Source organism: Canis lupus, chromosome X (assembly GCF_003254725.2).
Source record: "Canis lupus dingo isolate Sandy chromosome X, ASM325472v2, whole genome shotgun sequence".
Classification (NCBI taxonomy): domain Eukaryota; kingdom Metazoa; phylum Chordata; class Mammalia; order Carnivora; family Canidae; genus Canis; species Canis lupus.
Window position 1 is genome coordinate 106,917,202 of NC_064281.1, and position 22,013 is coordinate 106,939,214.

Genomic DNA, 22,013 nt, shown 5'->3' on the forward strand with positions numbered 1-22,013 from the left:
AAAGGCTGGAGGAACTGCTGTAGAGAATGTGCTAGGAGACAAAAAGTTGAATGAACACATGTAAAACTAACCAGAGGATGGCAAAGACCTTGCTTTTTTTTTTTTTTTTTTTAGCTGTCTTGCTGGATCCCAGGATCCAATATTTCAGCATTGAGTTGGAGTGCTGTAGAACTGGTAGATACCATTCCTTACACAATAAGACTGTGTTAGGACATGGAAAGAATTTGTGCTGCTGTTATTATTACTTACAGTAGCTTAGCTATGATTTTTGCACATAAATATAAGGGGGGCAACTTTTACTGAGCCTCTTAATTAGGAGATCTTATGGGATAGCAGAGAAAAGAGCTCTTTATTTATCATATAAGCAGGAGGACTATGGATCTATAGCCTTTTCTCACCCACGTAATGTTTATCAAACTCAGCTGATACCCAACCATAACTTTTTTATTTTATTAAGAGATTAGATATTTTCATAATATATTTTTCATTTTTAAAATTTTTAAATAAATGAATACATTTTGACTCATTTCTTCCACCTCCCACTCCCCACCTCTGGCAATCACCAGTCTGTATCTATGAACTTGGTCTTTTGTTTTGTTTTAGATTCCACATATGAGAGGGATCATATGGTATCTGTCTTTCTCTGTATGACTTGTTTTCACTTGGCATAATGCCTTCAGGGTCTAGCCATATTGTTGCAAATGACAAGATTTCATTCTTTTTTATGGCTGGATAATATTCCATCATGCATATACAGCACATTTCCTTTATCTTTTTTGTCCATCGATGGACACTTAGGTTGTTTCCATGTCTTGGCTATGGTAGATGATTTTGCAATGAACATGCAGGTACATAGATCTTTTTGAGTTAGTGTTTTTGTTTACTTCAGATAAATACCCAAAAGTGGAATTGCTAGATCATATGGTAGTTCTGTTTTTAAATTTTTTAAAGATTTTATTTATTTATTCATGAGAAACACAGAGAGAGAGGCAGAGACATTAGGCAGAGGGATAAGTAGGCTCCCTGCAGGGAGCCTGATATGGAACTGGATCCCAGGATCCTGGGATCACAACCTTAGAGGCAGGCAGATGCTCAACCACTGAGCCACCCAGGCATCCCTAGTTTTAATTTTTTAATTAACCTCTGTACTGTTTTCCACAGTGGCTGCACCAGTTTTCATTCCCACCAACAGTGCACGAGGGTTCCCTGTTCTCCACAGCCTTGCCAGCACTTGTTACTTCTTGTCTTTTTGATCTTGCCATTCTGAAAGGTGTAAGGTGATTTCATCATGGTTTTAATTTGTACTTCCCTGATGCTTAATGATGTTGAGCATCTTTTCATATACCTGGTGGCCATCTCTATGTCTTCTTTGGAAAAATATCCAGATCTTCTGGCCATTTTTTAATCAGATTTTTTTTCCTATTGACTTATGTGAGTTCTTAATGTGTTTTGCATGTTAGCCCCTTATCAGATAGATGATTTGCAAATATTTTCTCTTCCATTTATTTTCAACCTGGAACTTTGTTAAAAACTTTTTTAAAGAGTTTATTTATTCATTAATGAAAGACATAAAGAGAGAGAGGCAGAGACACAGGCAGAGGGAGAAGCAGGCTCCATGCAGGAAGCCTGATGTGGGACTCGATCCTGGGACTCCAGGATCACGCCCTGGGCCAAAGGCAGAGACTAAACCACTGAGCCATGCTGATGTCCCTGTTAAAAACTTTTTTAAAAGTTGAGGTCATCCTACTGTTTAGCAGTTATTGATTGCCACTCACTTTAAAAATCGTGTGACTGCAAGTTGCCTCAAAGAATCCCCCATCTCTGTGCCTTCCCCACTTCCCAGCTCCTTTCCCCTCCTTGCATTTTATCATTTCTCACTCTGGACTGGCTTCTGCTCCCTCTGCTCCACTGGAACTGCCCTTACCAACGTCACCCATGAGCTCCTCGTTCCCAAACCTGACGGACACTTCTTAACACCTGTCATCCTTGACCACAGAATTGGCTAGTTTTCATCACTTCTTCCTCTTCTCTTCCTACTCCTGCTACTTGTCCTCCTTTGATTCCTTCATCAGCTCCTCCTCCCCACCAGCTCCTTTATGTTGGCTATTAAATGTTGGGGTAAAACTCTGGGCATATATCCATAGTCCTCTTCGCATTTTATTTGCTCTGCAGGTTACCTCAGAGGTACCTGACTTCAGCTATCTCCACTTGAGACCCCACCACACTTCCTTGAGGTTCAGATCCCATACACTCAACTGTGCCTGTGTCACAAGTACTTCACACTCAACAGGTCCGAAACAGAACTGTAAGATTTCCACCATGAACCTGTTCCCTTTCTCCCCAAATGGCCCTGCTACATATCTGGCTGCTTAGGCCAGCTTACCCACCCAATTGCCAAGTCACCTTGGCTTCCCTTAGTCTTTCTCCCCATCTCCCTTCCTCCTGGTATACTCAGTCACTGAGTTCTTCTAAAAACTAATACCTTCCAAAAATCTCTCCATGCCTTTCTCTGCTCTCTGGGATGAGGCCCAAAGCCCTCAGTGCCTGAAAGACTGCAGTGGCCTTCTGTCTGGACTCTTCGAACCTTTGTGGTCTAGAGCAACTTGTCTTTCTAAAATAGAAATCTTATGTCAAGCCCCTGTTTATTTATAACCCTTCCATGGCTTCCTTTTGCTTTTGAGATAAAGTCTAACTTCCCTTCCCCAACTCGCAAGGTCTTTTATGACAGTGCTCCTGCCAATCTTGCACACCTCAACTCCATCACTTTGTAACCCAGCCATCCCAAATTACGTGCAATTCCCTGAATGGGCTGTGTTCTCTCACTCTTCTATGACTGGATGTGTACTACTGTACCTCCTACCTGGAAAACCATTTCTTTTACTTTGTTTCCTTGCTTATGTGACACCTCTGGAAAGACTTCCCTGTTGTCCCACTTCCTTCTGGCTTGGTTAGGCACCAGGTACCTCTTTTCCATTTTTATAACACCTTGTCTCCATATATATCATACTGTCACTGTTTTTTCAGTCTGTTTTCACTAACTAGACTGAGAGCTACATGAAGGAGGGACCTTGTTTTCATCTCAGAACCCTGGGGGCCTATTCAGCATGGTACTCTAGCCACATGCATTAAAGGAGTGGCTGACGAGTTAGTGTGAAAGGAAACAGGGAGGTAAAGTGTAGCTGATAGTGGCATGCTGTACCTCTTGGAGTAAAGGAAAGTTCCAGAAGTTTGAGTTCAATTTGCAGTTGAGATAGATCCATACCATGGAATATTATTTAGCTACGAAAAGGAATGAAGTTCTAATACATGCTACAACATGGATAAACCTTAAAAACATGATGCTGAATGAAAAACGCCAGACATGAAAATTCACATATTGGATTCTGTTTCTTTTTTTTAGATTTTTAATTTATTTATTCATAAGAAATACAGAGAAAGAGACAGAGACATACACAGAGAATCAAATTCCCTGCAGGGAGCCTGATGCGAGACTTGATCCCAGGACCCTGGGATCAACACCCTGAGCCAAAGGCAGATGCTCAACCACTGAGCCACCCAGGCATCCCTAGGATTCTGTTTCTATGAAATGTCCAGAGTTGGCAAATCTATATAGAAAGTAAGGATAGTAGTGGTTTCCAGGGGCTGGGAGTTGGGGGGTAAGGTGGAAAATGACTGCTAATAGGTATGGGGTTTCTTTTTGGAGCAATGAAAATGTTTTGGAATTAGATTGTGATGATCAATATACGACTTTGTGAATATAGTAAAAGCCACTGAACTGTATGGTTTAAAAGGGTAAATTTTATGATATGTGAGTTACATCTCAATAAAGCCATTATTAAACAGATCAATGTAGGTTTTAGTACCTAGGACATTGTGTACATTTGAATATCAATATGATGATCCAAGTACAATTCTTGGGACACCCGGGTGGCTAAGCATTTGGGTGTCTGCCTTTGGCTCAGAGCGCGATCCTGGAGTTCCCAGATCAAGTCCCACATCAGGCTCCCTGCGTGGAGCCTGCTTCTCCTTCTGCCTGTGTCTCTGTGCCTCTCTCTCTCTCTCTCTCTCTCTCTCTCTCATGAACAAATAAATAAAATCTTTAAAAAAATCCAAGTACAATTCTTGCAATATATTGATGTCATAGTGCTGGATGGAGGACTTCTATTCCATGTTTTGATTTTGAAACACATGTTTTTAAATAAAAATCTGACCTTTTAGTGATAGAAGAACTCAGTTGATCTACAAATATTATTGATGCTCCAATTTGTTAAATGTGTATTATTTGGCCAGCCAGGTGCTGGAGGAATAACTTGAGAAGTGTTGTGTGTTTAAGTTTTATGAACTGATGGATGGAGGTGGAGGTGGTAAACACATTTCTAACATGATTACACTGTCATGTTGGGATACCTTATTTTATGTACAGATAATTTGAAGTTATTTTTTATTTTGTTACATTCCTAATCACTTACTTATATCTTGATCTAGAAATGCAGTGATGCTGCATTTGCTGTACCCTAGGGAATGTTTTCCCCTCTTGTCCCACTGGATTATATGAATATTAAACTCTTAGATTTGCAAATATAGTAATACTTTTAAATGTAACTGCATTCAGTCTAGAAATTTGTTCTGAACCACAGAGGACTATGCTAAGAGTTCTTCTGTTATCAGTCCAAAGGGATGTGTGTGGTACAGAAGTAGCCTTTGTCCAAAAGAAGAGCTTATATGGTTCTTTTATTATTTCCAGGTCTTTTGGTGGGCCTTGTGCTTCGATATGGCATTCACGTTCCGAGTGATGTAAATAATGTGACCCTGAGCTGTGAAGTACAGTCAAGCCCAACTACCTTATTGGTAAATGTTAGTGGAAAATTTTATGAATATACGCTTAAAGGAGAGATTAGTTCACACGAACTCAATAACGTTCAAGATAATGAAATGCTTAGAAAGGTAAGTTCTTTGTTAAAGGGAACATTTGGATTTTTTTTTAAGTGTATAACTAGCAGCAAAGCAATTCAGGAGAAGAATTAATTAATTTTAATGATGTTTAAAATCATTCTTTTAAAATGGAGAAAAATCTCAATTAACAAGTGTAATATAATGCTAAGGAAATGAATGGACATCTGTCCATTTCATTTTCTGATTGAGGCTAAGTACTCTAATCCTTTTTGTTTCATTCAGTGATATTTATGATTGTAATAAATGGTGATCAGTATTGACTTAAGCAGAATTTATAAGCATTTCTTTCAATTTGCAGATGGTCCTTAGAGTTTTATGGTCCTTCAGCACATTGAGTTTATTTGATAATACCTAAAATATTCCATTAATATTTCTTAGGATATTATTATTTTTTTCTTGTTTTGACTGCATTGTGTCTGGAGGAGAATTCAGTCTTTCTTGATTCATAATCTGGCACAACGTCAGGGGCTTCATTCTGAGTATCAGTCACTGTACCATGCTGTGTATCGAGCTCCATGTGGGAGGCTATACTGCAGTTTTCTTGGCACTCAGACATTCCTGGCACTGCTTTCTGCTGTCCCCTGCCATAGTCCCCCCGCCGAAGCTTCTCGGGGCCTCTTTGCTCGTGTCTCTTCTCTTCCGCCCACCCATGGCTATGTGCCTCCACTTCTGTCTTCTGCATGGGCAGGACTTGGCTTTCATAGATACTTGGTTGTGGTTCAGACCATCTTTAATGCTTTTTACAATTTCATCCGAGCTTACTTGACTTTGCAAGAGTTCTTTCTACCTGTGGAAAATTCCAGTTCCTTAAAAGTCCTAGTAAACGAAAATTTTAGCATGGATATGTGTGTAGCTGCTTTGTGTTCATGTCAGATCCTGTTGCAACCTCATGAACAGAAAAGGGCACCTATGTTATTATAGGGACTAGAATGAAAACAAATAGGCTGTCAGGACTAGAAATCTTAGTCATACCATAATATGCTGCCATATACCTTTAGAAGCATGACCTATACAAGAAGTCAGTTTCTTCTTGCCAGCAATCATGCCATAGCTCCAAATTTTGTTACCAGCTTAGGGTCTCTTTTATTTAAAGCAAAGATATGTTCATGCTTTTTCCTATTTTTAAGATTTTTAATGTCATAGTATTTTATCACCCTTTCCACAGATATGACTTAACTGATTGCTCCAATACTGTCTCCTTGTCATTTGGTTGAGAAATATAACAACAGCTATCCTGTATGAAATACTTTTCAGTGACCACAATAATGTACTTGCCTTTTCCCCAGTTTAACAATCTTTTTTATTTTTGATAATTTGATAATACGAACTCTTCTAAGGGATTTCATCTAAAAGAACTCTTTATTTTAACAGGTTACCTTTGATCCGGAAGTATTTTTCAACATATTACTTCCTCCTATCATATTTTATGCAGGATATAGTCTGAAAAGAGTAAGTGCTTGTGTATTTCATATACTTTGAACAACTTGAAACTCCATGGACTTTGTCATTGTCTGACACTTCAGAAACAGGCAGTTTTTTTTTCCAGCTTTCCCTCCTTTCTCCTCTCCTCGCTGAAATTTATGCCTGTACAAAAAATTCTCTTACTTATTTCCTTTAATAAATAATACATTTAATATTAGCAAAGCACTCTAGAATAGAAAGCCTTTTCTTTTTCAAATAATCGGTAAGTATTCTAACACACTGTAACTTTTTTCTTTTCTTTCTTTCTTTTTTTTTTGTTAGAGACATTTCTTTCGAAACCTTGGGTCTATCCTAGCATATGCTTTTCTTGGAACAGCAATTTCTTGTTTTGTAATTGGGTAAGTACTTGAAGGTGAAAACACTTTTTATCCTTCTAATTATGCTTTTTAAAAACAATGCATATTTAATTTATGCAGTACTGTATTCCTGAGTGTGTTTGCAGACCTTTTTCAGTAAAATGCATTCACTTAGATAATAAGTTGTGTGACTTTTCCTTAAAGGTCAAGGTATTACCATACTTAAATGACATGAGTTAAATTTGAGATTAGTCACAGAATACTACAGCAGACACATCTTTTTCTTCCTACTATATTCTAACTTCTTTAACAGTTGCTGTTTTTTCTAAAGTAGAAATGTGTCTATTGACCAGGTCAATAATGTACGGCTGTGTTACACTGATGAAAGTAACCGGACAGCTTGCAGGAGATTTTTACTTTACAGACTGTCTGCTATTTGGTGCCATTGTATCAGCAACTGACCCAGGTATGTGCATGTGAGAGTGGAACTTCAGGACTTAACGTACCATGTTTTGCTAGCAAAAGCACACATGTGTAATCCTTCCTTTAGGTGTAGATTCATAAATTCCCACAATATGATACTTCCATTTGTAGAGGAAAAAACAAAATTCATGGATCCTTTCGGCTTAAACACACTGATTTTATTTTATTTTATTTTATTTTATTTCATTTCATTTTATTTTATTTATTATATTTGCTCATTACTGGCCCTCAGTTTGATGCTGTTGAGATGAGGGCTTTACAGCCTTTTCTTCAGAAATTCAGGTTGGTGTCTATCTTTAGTAACTGGGGATTTGGAGAATATGAACTAGATTAGTTAAAATGGGTAATAATGGTACACACTTATTTCATGCTTCGGGAAAGCCAGTTCCCTAAATATCCTCTGTTCGTATTCAGCTATCCGCATGTGAGAGCAGGAAAAACAGTTTTTAAATGATTGTTAGAAGACAGTTCTGCTACTGTTTGTGGGATTTGGTGTCACTGGTAGGCCTTACTATGCATTAGTTGTTTTTATATAAAATCGCCTTTATGGTTATGAAATAGGGTTTTTTATTTTTTTTTGAAATAGGGTTTTTTAAAGGATTTATTTATTTACTTATTTTAGAGGGAGAGAGTGTGTGCGAGCAAGCAGTGGGAGGGGTATAGGAGAGAATCTCAAGCAGACTCCGTGCTGAGTGCAGAGCTCCATGCAGGGCTCGAGCTCACAACCCTGAGACCCTGACCTGAGCCAAAACCAAGAGTCGGACGCTTACTTGACTGAGCCCCGCCAGGCACCCCTGATGTAGTTCTGATATGAGCACAGCTGGAGAATGAATGTCATTCTATATAGTTAGGCTGTAGTTTTCCTACTGTGATATTGATGAGTCTCACAGCTATGCTTATGGTAGGAACTTAGAGAGGATGCAGGCTGAAGACCTAGCGATGGGACTGGAGACTGGAGTTTTTGAACTAAGGATGCAAGGTTTTTTTCACTGGACTTTAGGACCTTGGCAAAGGTTTGTTCTACCTTTTGGCCTTGTAAGTTAATCATCCTCTTTAATTGTCATTCAGCACAATAAAAGGTAGGATCCTAACGTTATCTCTGAATTCCTGTTTTAACTCTGATAACATAGGGCATTATATATAGGAAGTAGGAAAATTTGTTCTCTATATGAGATGATTTTATAAAGCTCAGAGGGCATTTTAGAGAGGTGTTTGCATAGTTTAGCATTTTAAAAACAAAATCAAATTGTTCCCTTCAAGACCACCAAGGCTGCCCCCTTTACTGTTTAGAGTTGCTCCCATTATCTGTATGAAGATAAGATGGTTTTTGCAAGGAGCCAGTGGTCTCCGTTTTCTGTGTCCTTTTGCTTAGAAGCAAGGTCCTCGACTTTTCAATGTCTTTGAGAAATCTTGTCAGTTGGATTGGCTACATTACTTCAAACTTCTGGCTTTGTGTTGGTAGAAGAATTGCCTGAATGGCTCAAGATAAACTGTTTTACTCATATTAAGTTGGACAGTTACATTTCTTCTGAGTTATATAGACATTTATTTGCTCCTATAATCATTTGTTATTCTGCAATTGTTTATTTGTTAAAAGAGTGAGCCATAGGTTCTCTTTGCAAAATTCTTCAGTACTACTTCTGTCCTCCTTTTCTCCTCTTGGTAAGTTTTTGTATCAGTATTTTCCAGATGAAATGCTTTGCAGTAAAAACTACATCTTTTAAAATGCAAGTTTCCTGTTTTGTTGGTTGGCATTTGAAGGGGCTCTCCCATTCCTGGTTATAATAATCTCTCATGTCTGCTTGGATTTATTTAGTGGTGAGCTATATATGACTCAGCAATTAAGGTTATAATGCAACTTCAATCTCATCTGATTTTCTAAGAATTTCTCATAGAATTGTTGCCTAGAAGAAGGGTTGTTTTGTTTTGTTTTTAATCTTCTCAGGCTGTAATAGCCTAATTGTTGGCTTCTCATTAAGTTAAATATAGCAGCTGTAATTCTGATCATAAATTTTATCTCAACCAAAAACCAAACTTGTGCTTTGATTTCCTGTCTTTGCTAAACTAAACCAGTGTGCTTGAAATTTGCAAGTCAAATAGAAATGAGTTGTAAAGCTCCAAGGAGAAGATGAAGTTTGCAGCAAAAAATGCTTTTAGTAATACCCTTCTTCATCAAAGATTAATAATCACCTGGTCTGTAAGAAATTCTGCATATATTCCTTATGGAGAAGAAATGTACAAGACAAGATTGTTAGCATCTTGCATGAAACATGTAGGTCAGCTGAGTCCTCCAGGGTTAATTTCAGCTGTTTATAAGATAAAGGAAATATTGCGGGTACACAATCAGGGAAAACAGAAGTATGGACAAGGAACATACTGAATCTTTAATATGGTAAAAGAATGTTTATTGGGATCAGATCCTAAGAGGAAAAGATGCATTTCTTAGTAACCGTCATAATCATCTATGAAGGAGACTATGTTATTTTTGTAATGTCTAAATACTCCTCTGACTCTTTCTACTTGCTAGTGACTGTACTTGCCATATTCCACGAGCTTCAAGTAGATGTTGAACTCTATGCACTTCTCTTTGGGGAGAGTGTCCTCAACGATGCTGTTGCCATAGTGCTGTCTTCGTAAGTGTTTGTTTTCTTGTTATCTTCTATATTTTGAATGTTAGGGTACTAGGAACCAAAAGTCACTTATTGAATGAAGTGCATTACAAATGCAGATGTTTGAAAGACTGAGGTATTTTTTTTTCCTCTTAAAGAAATATCTACTTACAGACAACATGGAAAATGTGAGGAAGAAAAAAATGGTATATCCTTCTCACACCTAAAGACAATTACTATAAAAATTTGAGGGTACTGCCTTTTATTTTTATTTTCTATACATGCTGTTTTTACACAGTTGTGATTGTGGTGTGTATATACTTTTTTATTCTGTTTTAACATTACAACATGAACATTTTCTTTTTAAATTAAATTATATTTTTGGAACAGATAATGTATTTACATGGTTCAAGAATCAAAAATGTATAGAGGTAACCTAGAAAAGCCACATTCTTATTCCTGTTCTCATCCACCTGTCCCTCCAGCCCCTTATATGTAACCATTTTGATTAGTTTCTTGTGTATCCTTGTACTTCTTTATCCAAATACAGGCACACATATGAATAAATATACTTATTTGCCTCTTACTTCTTATTTTAAAAGTAGCATGCTAAACATATTCTATGCCTAGCTTTCTCTCACATAACTATATGCTGGAAATCTTATCATATGGAAGCAGAGAATTTTCTCATTCTTTGTTTGCAGCTACAGGGTATCCTATGTGATTTACTATGAACTTATAGTTGGTTTAATCAGTCTCATATTGCTAGAAGCATAAAAGAGTTTTCAGTCCTCTGCTATCCCGAACAATGGTGCAGTGATTAGCCTTGAACTCACCTGTTTTATACATGCATAAATATATTAGTAGGATAATTTTCCAGTAGTAAGATTACTATGTTAAAGGGTAAATACATTTGTAATTCTGTTAGACATTGCTACATTACCTGTCAAAGAGATTATGCCATTTTGCACATTAACCACTGAATTATGGGAGTGCCTGTTTCCTCATAGCTTCCCCAACAGAATATTTGTCAGACTTGTATTTTTGCCCGTTTGATGATTGAGCAATATCTCATTGTAGTTTAATCTGTATTTCTCATATTTAACATAAGCACTGCAGAAATGTCTGTTAATTTTTAGAAGTTTTAAATAATATATACTTTGAAAACACAATTATTAAAATGAGCAATACTTTAATCTACCTATAGAAGTTACTATACATGTTATTAGAAGGTGTTTGCAGGTGAAAGAATGAGTCTGAACCTCTGAGGAACTCAATCCTGCCAACCCACTCCTGCTAAGCAAATATCTAGCCCCGTAGACAGTTGCCTTTACTTCATACCATCTAGTAGGTGAAAGCCAGCAATGCTGCTCAATATCCTTCAGTATACAGGGCAGCACCCACCACCCAACACATAATTATCTGGCCCCAAATACCAATAGTGCCAGGACTGAGACATCCTGATGTTTTAATCAAAGTCACTAGAATGTTCTTCATATTGCAATTGGTATCACCTACACTTTTATATAGCACCTCTTTGTCATTATTTATGACAACAAAATTAATACATGTTTGTAACAAAAACATCAAAGTGTTTGACTTAGTAGAAAATTTCTGAAATTTCAGTCCTCAGATAACCACTGTTAAGGTTTTCATCTAGGCTTTTCCTTTAGGATATTAACATAGATCTAAATATATTAATAATTTTTATTTTATTTTTAATTTTATTTAAATTTAGAGTGTATTATTAGTTTCAGAAGTAGAGTTGAGTGATTCATCAGTTGCATATAACACCCAGTGCTCATTCCATCAAGTGCCCTCCTTAATGCTCATCACACACTTATCCTATATCCCCCACCCCTATAGTAATAATTTTTAAGCAAAAAAAGGCATAGTACTAAACATACTCTTCTGTAATTTGCTTTTCTCACTTGGACATTTTACTGTGTTAATACTTCTATTATTCCATTGTATGGATACAGCACAAGTTTACCTCTCATATCCCTTACTGATTAACGTTTGGTGTTTTCTAATAATGTATTATTGTGATTGGCACTGCAGTGAACATATTTATGTGTAAGTCTCTGTGAACCCTTGTGAGCTTTTCTGTAGGATGCTTTTTAGAAGTAGAATTTCTAGGCTAATGCATATTATCAGTAAAAAAAATTGAAAAGTACAGTCCTATTTCCCTCTAAAAATGTAATAAACATCTACTTGAAACCAGTTGCACTACATGTAAAAAGAGCTATACGTATGATAATACCCAGCTTCTAGCAATGTAGCATAGGGAAACAGTCCAATATTTGTAAAAAAGTGCAAATATGCTCTTCCACATTTTTATTTTTAGTAGCAAAAATAATTAGAAGCACCTTTTACATGTCTAACAGTGGGAAATGGTTAAACAAATGCTTACATCCATTTGGACCACTTTTGAAGTCTTAAAAACCATAGAGAGACTAGTAATTTATTTTCAATTATCAGATGAAGAAGCAGAATTCAAAACTATATGTTCCCTACAGTCATAACTAAACATGAAATAACATACATGTAACAAGAAGAGGGGAAAGAAATACAGAAGGCAAATAAGACAGCCCTGTTAGGGCAGTAGAAGGATGGGGTGATTTTTCCCTCTGAGTTGTACACATTGTATTACCTTTATGATTTAAAAAAAAAGTATTTATAAAATGTTGCTGCCTGAAGATAAAATATTGAAGTTTTGGGAAAAATGAGTTAAAATTTCAATCCAGAGGCCAGTGTTTGGCAAAGAAGGAAACAAGGGGCACCTGGGTGGCTCAGTTGGTTCAGTGTCTGCCTTCAGCTCAGGTCATGCTCTCCGGGTCCTGGGATCGAGCCCTGCATTGGGCTTCCTTGCTCAGTGAGGAATCTACTTCTCCTTCTCCCCCTCTCTCCTCCTGCTCTCTCACTGTCTCTCAAATAAATAAATGAAATCTTAAAAAAAGAAAAAGAAGATGAAAACAAGCCTCTCACCTGTTCTCAGCCCACCATGCTTTCATGTGCTCTTGTACGTTTTCATGATTAAAAAATAAAATAATGATTGCTGTGAATCTTGAATTTATATGAATTAATTCAGGGAAAACAGTCTCAGGAGGCATGGCATAGACATTTTGTTCCAGGCAGCATTTTTTTTTGAGTGAGAGAGAGGGGGCCGGGGAGGAGAAGAGGGACAGAGGGAGAGCAAGAATCCCAAGTAGACTCTCCACACAACACAGAGCCCAACATGAGGCTCGATCTCACAACCCAGAGATCATGACTTGAGCTGAAATCAAGAGTCCAATGCCCAATGGACTGAGCCACCCAGGCACTCCCAAGCCAGCATTTTGAAAATTGTCAGCAGAGAGAAACGAAGGTTGTAGCAGCAAGATTCTTTCTGTTCTCCCAGCAGCTGCTTTATTTTCCTGTTTTAATGTGGTCAGATATCATTTATGGTGGTGGGACCCTTTATGTATAGATGAGATAGCATGACATTAGAGGCCATTTCATATTTATTAAAATATTTTTTTAATTGTGAAGGTATGAAAAAGACTTGGTGGACATTTTCCACCAAGCCCACTTTTCAGCCTTGTATAGCAAGCCTACTTTTCAGCCTTGAACTTTAAAATACATCATGGTAACCACAGGGAGAATTAATTATATTCCTAGGAATGTGTTTTTTCTCCTTCTTTTCTTTGACATGACTTGTATGATGTCTTTGAGTCCAGCCAGATTTTTTATTAAAACACTAATATGTCAATTAGCTGCAATGAGAACTGATTTAGTAATGGTAGGCACTCTCGCCAGACACCTGCTGGCAACAGTGATTTTCTCAGCCATTTCTATTTCCCAGGGTGACCGTTTCAAAAAGAAGTATTTCTAGACCAGGTTTGGACTTGTAAGTTCAAGATGGAGAGTGTCTTCTGTAATTGCGTTTCTTGGCCTCTCACAGAGTGACTTTCTTTCCAAAGTTTGAGGTAGAGGTCCAGCTGGGTAAGCTAAGTGGATTCTAATTCCTTGGATGGACTTTCAAGCCCTTTTCCCTATAAAAGTCCATTTCAATGAGTGAATAGATGTTAGGCATTGGGCCCATTCTGGTATTCTAAAAGTTGAAAGGGTACTTCAGTCATCTTTTTTTCCCATAGGAAAAACAAAATGTGACCAGGTTGAGTATTGAACAGTATTCTTTATATTCTTATGCCTCTGCTGAAAACAAGTAGAATTTTTCATTAGTTCATTCACATTAGTATGTTGGGGCTTGTAGGCACTCAGTGCTAGTAAGTCCTGAACAGAGTCATAAAAGAATAATTCTGCACAGTATCTTTATGCTGGAGAAAGATACTCCTATACAACTTCATATAGAGGACCTTAAAACATTCTCTCTCTTGAAACTATCATTTAAGTAAAAGAGGGATTTTCTTGCTAGCTAGATCCACCACAGGGTGTTTTGGTAACCTTCTGTCCTTATTTTGGCAATTCAGATCAAAAGTTTTTGTCCTCTTTCCCCTCCCCCTGACCTCTCCCCCCACCCTGATTTTATCTTTTAAGCTACATTAGAGAAGGTATTTATTGTTTTTGATACTACATTAGAGAAGGTATTTATTTATTATTTTTGAAGATAACTTTTAAAGTAAAAATTGCTTCTAGAAGTAAAATAATCTCTCTTTTGTAGCTCAATAGTGGCATACCAGCCAGCTGGAGACAACAGCCACACCTTCGATGTCACAGCCATGTTCAAGTCTATCGGGATTTTCCTTGGCATCTTCAGTGGATCTTTTGCAATGGGTGCCGCTACTGGTGTGGTGACAGCTTTAATATCCTTTTATTAATCTTTCCTTGTTAACCTAAAAAGTGGTTGAATACTGTATTCCATGGTCTCTCCTAGTTCCATAATTTCCATTGTGTTAAAATTATTTCTTTTTTAAGATTCATTTATTTATTTTAAAGAGAGAGAAAAACAGAGTGAGAGTGGAGGGGATGGTGCCAGAGGACAAAAGTCTTCACAAGCAGACTCCCCACTGAGTACAGAGCCTGATGTGGGGCTCCATTCCATGATCCGTGAGATCATGACCTGAGCTGAAACCACAAGTCAGGGCAGCGCCGTTTGCCCAGCGGTTTAGCACCGCCTTCAGCCCAGGGCATGATGCTGGAGACCCAGGATCAAGTCCCACATTTGGACTCCCTGCATGGAGCCTGTTTATCCCTCTGCCTGTGTCTCTGCCCCTCTCTCTCTTTCTCTCTCTCTCTCTGTGTGTGTCTCATGAATAAATAAACAAATCTTAAAAAAAAAGAAACCAAGAGTCATATGCTTAACCGACTGAGCTACCCAGGCACCTCCATTGTGTTATAGTTCTTAACCTTTTTTTAATGAATTTATTTATTTATTCATGAGAGAGACAGAGAGAGAGAGGCAGAGAGGCAGAGACACAGGCAGAAGGAGAAGCAGGCTCCATGCAGGGAGCCCGATGTGGGACTTGATCCCAGGACTCCAGGATCACGCCCTGAGCCAAAGGCAGACGCTCAACCTCTGAGCCGCCCAGGTATCCCTATAATTCTTAACCTTATGACCAAAGACTTGGTTTGAAAACATTAGGTAATCACCCTTACCAATAAATAAATAAAGGAATTTCATTGTTTTGCATTAGGCTCCATGCTCTCCAACTTTCACTAAAAAAGTCTAATTAGACACAGTGACCCTCTGGGAGTGAATTTTAAGGTTATAGACTAAATTGACATAAAGGTAAATACATTTCAGTGAGCCCCTAGATATTCTGCACTGCTGTTCATTTGCTCTTTGTTGAATAGGACAAATAGGAATTGTACAACAATGATGTCAGTTGAACAAAATAGGCTTCCTGGGTTTGGACAGATGGGAATTCATCTCAGCTCTTACAAGTTTTAACCTTCGGTTCTCGAGTCCTTGGCACTGCTACTAGTTTGCTATTAGAAAAGTCATTCTTGTGCTCATTCAGAAAATGCTTCCTGAAATGCTTGCCTCCTGCATGCCAGATGCTATGCTCTGGGCATCAAAGATGGACAAGACAGACATGGCCTCTGCCTTATTGGAGCTTCTGGTATAGAAGAACCAACACTTGACCTGTGGGCCCTCAGTCTAGGAAGGTGGCAGACGGGGACAGCAGGAATATGAGTGGGACTAGATGATCTCTAAAGCGCTTCTAGCTCTAAAACTTTTAAGAGATTTTCATATAAAACAAATACTTTTGGGGGCACCTGACGGATTCAGTTAATAGAGCAAGTGACTCTTAACCGCAGGGTTGTGAGTTTGAGCCCCACATTGGGTGTAGAGATTACTAAAAATTAAGATCTTTAAAGAAAATTTAAAAAACAAATACCTTTTTCAAGGATTTGTAAGTTTGCTCTAATTCAGCTTTGTGCTGGAAGAGACTTGTCTTTTGGCTTTTTACAGGTGAACTGAGGCACAGATAGACAGTAAAAAAAGTTCTGAAAGATAAACCAGGACAAATCGTACTGCTGTCCCATTATAATCTCCTTGAGGATAGGGAGAGAGTTCATCTGAGATTTGTCACAGGTCTACACGGGCCCTCCTCTGGTTGACTAACAAATACTTTTTAGATTAGGGTAAGTGAGCGACATGCCATGCTTTCTTCATCACGGAATACTCTACATCACGGAGGTGCTAGGGGATTAAATAAACATGAAATCTCATGGAAATGCCATATTCTTAGTAAGTGTAAATTGCTGTAATTATGGAAGCTGTCTTGCTTTGGATTGCAGGTTAATAGACATGGCCTGTTGTATATCTGATCTGTTGCTCATGTCTCTGTCCTTTATAATCTGGTTTCTGGCAAGGCGTGCGATGCCCATAAAACAATTGGATTGACAAAACTGTGACTCCCTCATAGAAGCAAAGACTGCTGTCTCCTCAGTCCAATGCTCATTTTAAGAGGTCCTTCACGTCAGCACCTCCTTATTCTGTGACCTGTGTTAGATTGGAGAACCCTTCTTGGCCTTTCATGGTTGCCTTGCCTCAACTATTATTTTTTGTAGTCTTACTTCTGTTTTACGAGGTCTCATTACGGACCTTGACAGTCTTACGTGACAAAGTTCACCAAATTACGGGAGTTCCAGCTGTTGGAGACAGGCTTGTTCTTCTTGATGTCCTGGAGTACCTTCCTCTTGGCTGAAGCATGGGGTTTCACAGGTAGGTTCCTTTCTCTTTTTGACTATAAGCCTTCATGGGTAATGACTTTGCCAGTCATTTTTTCTACACATGGGCACATCCTCTAGCATCTGAACATACTTACTAGGGTTGGGATTTATGCTGTCCCTTTAGAATATAAAAATATTTTTAATAGAAGTGATTCCTCTTAACAAAGTAAGTCACAACTGGAAATTTCAGTGCTAAGCACATGATCTTCTGTAAAATAAAAGCCTCAATATGAATCGGAGAAGGACAAACACTGTATGGTCTCATCCATTTGGGGAATATAAAAAATAGTGAAAGGGAATAAAGGGGAAAGGAGAGAAAATGAGTGGGAAATATCAGTGAGGGTGACAGAACATGAGAGACACCTAACTGGGAAACGAACAAGGGGAAATGGAAAGGGAAGGTGGGCAGGGGGATGGGGTGACTGGGTGACAAGCACTGAGGGGAGCACTTGACGGGATGAGCACTGGGTGTTATGCTATATGTTGGCAAATTGAACTCCAATAAAAAATATACCAAAAAAAAGCCTCAATATGAAAGTCAAGAAGTCTCCTTTGATTTGAACTTGGAACTTGTTGTCTTTATAGGTGTGGTTGCAGTGTTGTTTTGCGGTATCACACAGGCCCATTATACATACAATAATTTGTCCACAGAATCCCAGCATAGAACTAAACAGGTAAGAGAAACTTTATAGTTTGTGAATAAACTTTTCCTCCTTACAGCAAAACCAAAGGTTTTTTAACTGAAAAATCATTAGTTGGTTCCAAACAATGTCTACTCCTTTCAGCTCCTCTTCCTTTGACTCCAGAGATAGATGGGATTGGTGGGTTGAAGAGTAGCAGCTTTAAGGTAGAGATAGTTCAGCAGAATACCTAGGGGGCATTATTACTGTGGCTCCAGGAATCAATTGGCTTCCTTTCCTTGTTTCCCTAATCAAATTGCTTTTAAGAGGAATGTTTTGGAAGTTCACTCAGGTCTGACTAGCAGTACTGCTCAATGATAGAAACAAGAATAATTTCTGATCTGACTGGATCTACTGCCAGCTGATACAGAGAAGATCGACCTCTTTCAGGCCCTTTGCAGCTGCTCTGTTTCCAGGAATGTCAGCTACACCAGTGGTTAGGTTTCATATGGTACTGAATGATCAGGTGTGCAGAGTACCTGGAGAGAACCATAAAGGAAATAGGCATAGCATTTCCTAGTCTTTGTTTAAGATTTTATTTATTTATTCATTAGAGACACCGAGAGAGGCAGAGATATAGGCAAAGGGAGAAGCAGGCTCCATGCAGGGACCCTGATGCAGGGACTTAGTCCCTGGACCCCAGGATCACGCCCTGAGCTGAAGGCAGATGCTCAACCACTGAGCCATCCAGGTGTCCTAGCATTTCCTAGTCTTATGAGGCATTTGGGACCATGAATGAACAATATGTAATGTCTACAATAGAAACAAATGCATACTTGATTATAATTAGATGCTTTCAGTTTTGCCAGATGACTACACAGTGAGATTAGCCTGGAAAGGGCTCCTTTTTAAAAGTATTTATTTATTTATTCATGAGAGGCAGAGACACAGGCAGAGGGAGAAGCAGGCTCCGCATGGGGAGCCTGATGCAGGACTCAATCCCAGTACCCCGGAGATCATGACCTGAGCCAATTAACCACTGAGCCACCCAGGTACCCTGGAAAGGGCTCCTGATAAAGCAGGAGCAAATGTCCTTATTCTTTTTTTCTTTATTCTGGAGCTACAAATTTAGTATATGGCCTGTGTTTTTTTCCTAACTTCTCAAAAGAGATTAGATTTTTCTTCCACCAAGCATATACACTGGGCTACAGATCTCTTTTATGAATTAATTCACTGCAGTAAGCGTAGGGAGGAAAATCAGCTGGGGTGTTCAGTATTTTTCTAGGCAATGGAGTGGAGAATTTGAGGAAAACAAGGTAGGAGTTTCCAGTCTTGTTGGTAATACGAAGCTGTATAACATTAAAAAAAAAAAAAACCCAGGGGATCCCTGGGTGGCTCAGCAGTTTAGTGCCTGCCTTTGGCCCAGGGCATGATCCTGGAATCCCAGGATTGAGTCCCGCATCAGGCTCCCTGCATGGAGCCTGCTTCTCCCTCTGCCTGTGTCTCTGCCTCTCTCTCTCTGTCACTCATGAATAAATAAATAAAATCTTTTTAAAAACCCAGATTAATAGAACTTCTATATTGTGTGTTTCACATGATATGTCATACAAGAAGTCACAAGGGAAATGGTCTGAGGCTTGAGGAGGCTAGAAAACTATCATAGAAGAAATGGTTAACCTAGAAAGACAGGAAGGATTCAGAAAAACAGAAAAAGCGTAAGAAAAAAATCAGAAAGGAAACAATACTGGCAAAGACAGAAACAAAAAGGTGGCTAATGTTAGCGAAAGGAAGGCCGCAAAGTCTGGTGCAGGGGTGGGCAAATGATGGCCAAACCTCCCTGTAAAGTCTGTGAGCTGAGGATGATTTTTACATTTCTAAATGGTTGGAAACAAAAGATTTTGTGACACACGAAAATTATATGACATACAAATTTCAGTGTCCGTTAGTAGTTTTACTGGCACACTGCCACCCCTATTTTTTAACATGTAGTCTGTGGCTGCTTTTGTGCTACATTGGTAGAATTGAATGATTGTGATGGGCCCTATGTGGCCCATACAGCCTCAAAATGTTTACTCTCTCTCTCTCTCTCTGGTCCTTCATAGAAAAAATTTGCCAGCTCTTGATTTTATGGATTAAAGCAGAGAGTCTGTGTTGTTCCAAATCCTGGTTCCACTACTTGCTGGCTGTGTGACTAGGGGCAAGTTCCATAACTTCTCTGTACTTCAGTTTTGTCATCTTTAAAATGAGGGTAACAATAGTACCTACCTCATAGAGTTGTGAGATTAAAATGAAATAATGCTTGTAAAGTCCTTAGCATAGTATCAGACACATAGTAAAAAAATGGATAAAGTTAAGCCATTATCATTAAACAAATAAGTAACTAATGATAATAGTATATTAAGTCATTTAAATTAAGTACATGCTTACTTATTTCCATTTTTAATTCCCATTTTTCAAGAATGAGGCAAGCCCAGTTTAGAAAGGTTATCTTGCCCAAAGCCACACAGCCAGCAAGTGGGAAAAGCAAGATTCAAGCCAAGGCATTTTGACTCCTGGGCCCATGTTGTTACTTAACCACCACCCTGTTTTAGTGGGGCAGAGGGCTTGTGTTCAAGAGCAGTGGTAGATAACTCGGATGGACAGAGGGACGCTGGATTACAGAGGGCCTGGAATTCATTTGGCAAGTCACCAGGCTCAGATCCCTGCTCTGTCAGGAACACTTGACAAGCTGTGGCATGAATGGGCAGGGGTGGGCAGACAGCAGCAGGGGTACAGAGCACAGGGCTATCATGCGTAAACCCATACTCCCTGAACCAGGGCTGAGACCCATGTAAAAAGTGAAATCAGCAACAAGGTGGTGATATGAAAGTTGTCATGAAACATTTGATGCCAAGAGAAAAGAATTTGAACTGGATCTTCCAGTCTAAAAGAGGGTGGCGTCTTCAAACTGCCATGTCAAGAGAGACTCACTGGGTGAGGGTACAGAACAGGGGCAACAGGAATACGGTTCAGGACCCTTTGCATTATTATGGGTGGGGTGTAATGAAAGCTATAGACTAAGGCAGTGACAGGGGCAAGAAACATCCCCAAAGAAAACTTGACAGGGTTTGGAGGAGGAGGAGGAGGGGGAGGGGGAGGAGGAGGGTGACTGAACATGGGGATTGACAAAGGAAGCTGATGGGGGATGTGTGGGAACATTTCTGGCTTTTTCTGAGGGACTAGAAAATGTCATCTCTGTATTTGCTTCCTCCCGAAGCACATATTTTAGGGATATACATGAGCTTTATGTATGTGAGGTGTCTTCGTCTTTATCTTCATGATGTTTGTGTTTTCAGATTACGTAACTTAATGTATTTACTGGACTAACCTTTTAAAATTTCGTTTCAGTTGTTTGAGCTTCTCAATTTCTTGGCAGAGAATTTCATCTTCTCCTACATGGGACTGACACTGTTCACCTTCCAGAACCATGTCTTTAACCCAACATTTGTAGTAGGAGCATTTGTATCCTTTATTACGTGTTCTGTTTTGAAAACTTCTTTTCAGTTGAGATTCGCACATGTTTTCTGGATGATGAGTGATAAGAATACATTTAAATATATAAAATTTTCCTCAGTAAAACAAAGAAGGATTCCAACTCTTGTTCCTGTTCTATTTTTTATTCTGTTCTCTTTTCATTTTCGTTTATTACACAAATAACACAGGTTGAAATGACAGAAAAAAAGTCTTTGCTCATTCCACCAGTCCCTGAGAATAAAACTGTTTATCCTCTGTCACTGAATGGAAGACAGAGAGAGAGTAGATCCTGGGAAAGAGTTTGCCAGTCTGTACCACAGGGCAGTAGTTGCAAGATGGTGAAAGGCTAAATGAGGCTGCTTTGCTCTGGCTCTGGCTTTAAAAACCAGCCAAAATGGGGAAGCTGGGTACATGAAAGAGAGCACTCAGTAGTGCCAGCCTTAGGAGAAGGCAGGAGAAAATGAAATCCAACATGTGGGGAGGGTTTGGCCTCCAGAAGGAGGAGGAACAGCCCCACCATTGTTCCAGGAGAGGACAGGGAATGTAAAGATGCAGGTAAACACCTGTAAGATGGAGTTCCTGTTTGATGGCTTCTATTTTTATCTGTAAAGTAGGTGGTGAGCATCTGCTGAGAGGGAGGGAGGAGTAGGTGGCCTATCAGTTATTTATTGTATAACAAAGTCACCTAAAATGTAGCAGCTTAAAACAACAAACATGTATTACCTCACACAGTTTCTGAAGGTCAGGAATCCAAGAACAGTTTAGTTGGGTTCTGGCACAGCGATCTCTCGTGAGAATGCGTCACGCTGTGGACTGGGGCTATACTCTTTCAGGACTTGACTGAGGCTTGCAAGATCCTCCCCAAGTTCACTCAC

At 38.9% G+C, this 22,013-nt stretch overlaps 1 protein-coding gene across 5 annotated transcripts in view; it reads left to right on the forward strand.

Moving 5' to 3' along the window:
• The window catches only part of SLC9A6 (solute carrier family 9 member A6), a 66,304-nt gene that overhangs the window by 14,419 nt on the left and 29,872 nt on the right, over positions 1-22,013 (forward strand). For all 5 annotated transcript variants that reach the window (XM_049107166.1, XM_049107165.1, XM_049107162.1 and 2 more), the window contains 9 exons: positions 4,745-4,944; positions 6,325-6,402; positions 6,697-6,773; positions 7,085-7,197; positions 9,742-9,847; positions 14,487-14,633; positions 16,897-16,997; positions 17,591-17,679; positions 21,013-21,126. In XM_049107166.1, the coding sequence (XP_048963123.1) occupies positions 4,745-4,944; positions 6,325-6,402; positions 6,697-6,773; positions 7,085-7,197; positions 9,742-9,847; positions 14,487-14,633; positions 16,897-16,997; positions 17,591-17,679; positions 21,013-21,126 (1,025 nt within the window). The remainder of the gene's footprint in view (positions 1-4,744; positions 4,945-6,324; positions 6,403-6,696; positions 6,774-7,084; positions 7,198-9,741; positions 9,848-14,486; positions 14,634-16,896; positions 16,998-17,590; positions 17,680-21,012; positions 21,127-22,013) is intronic.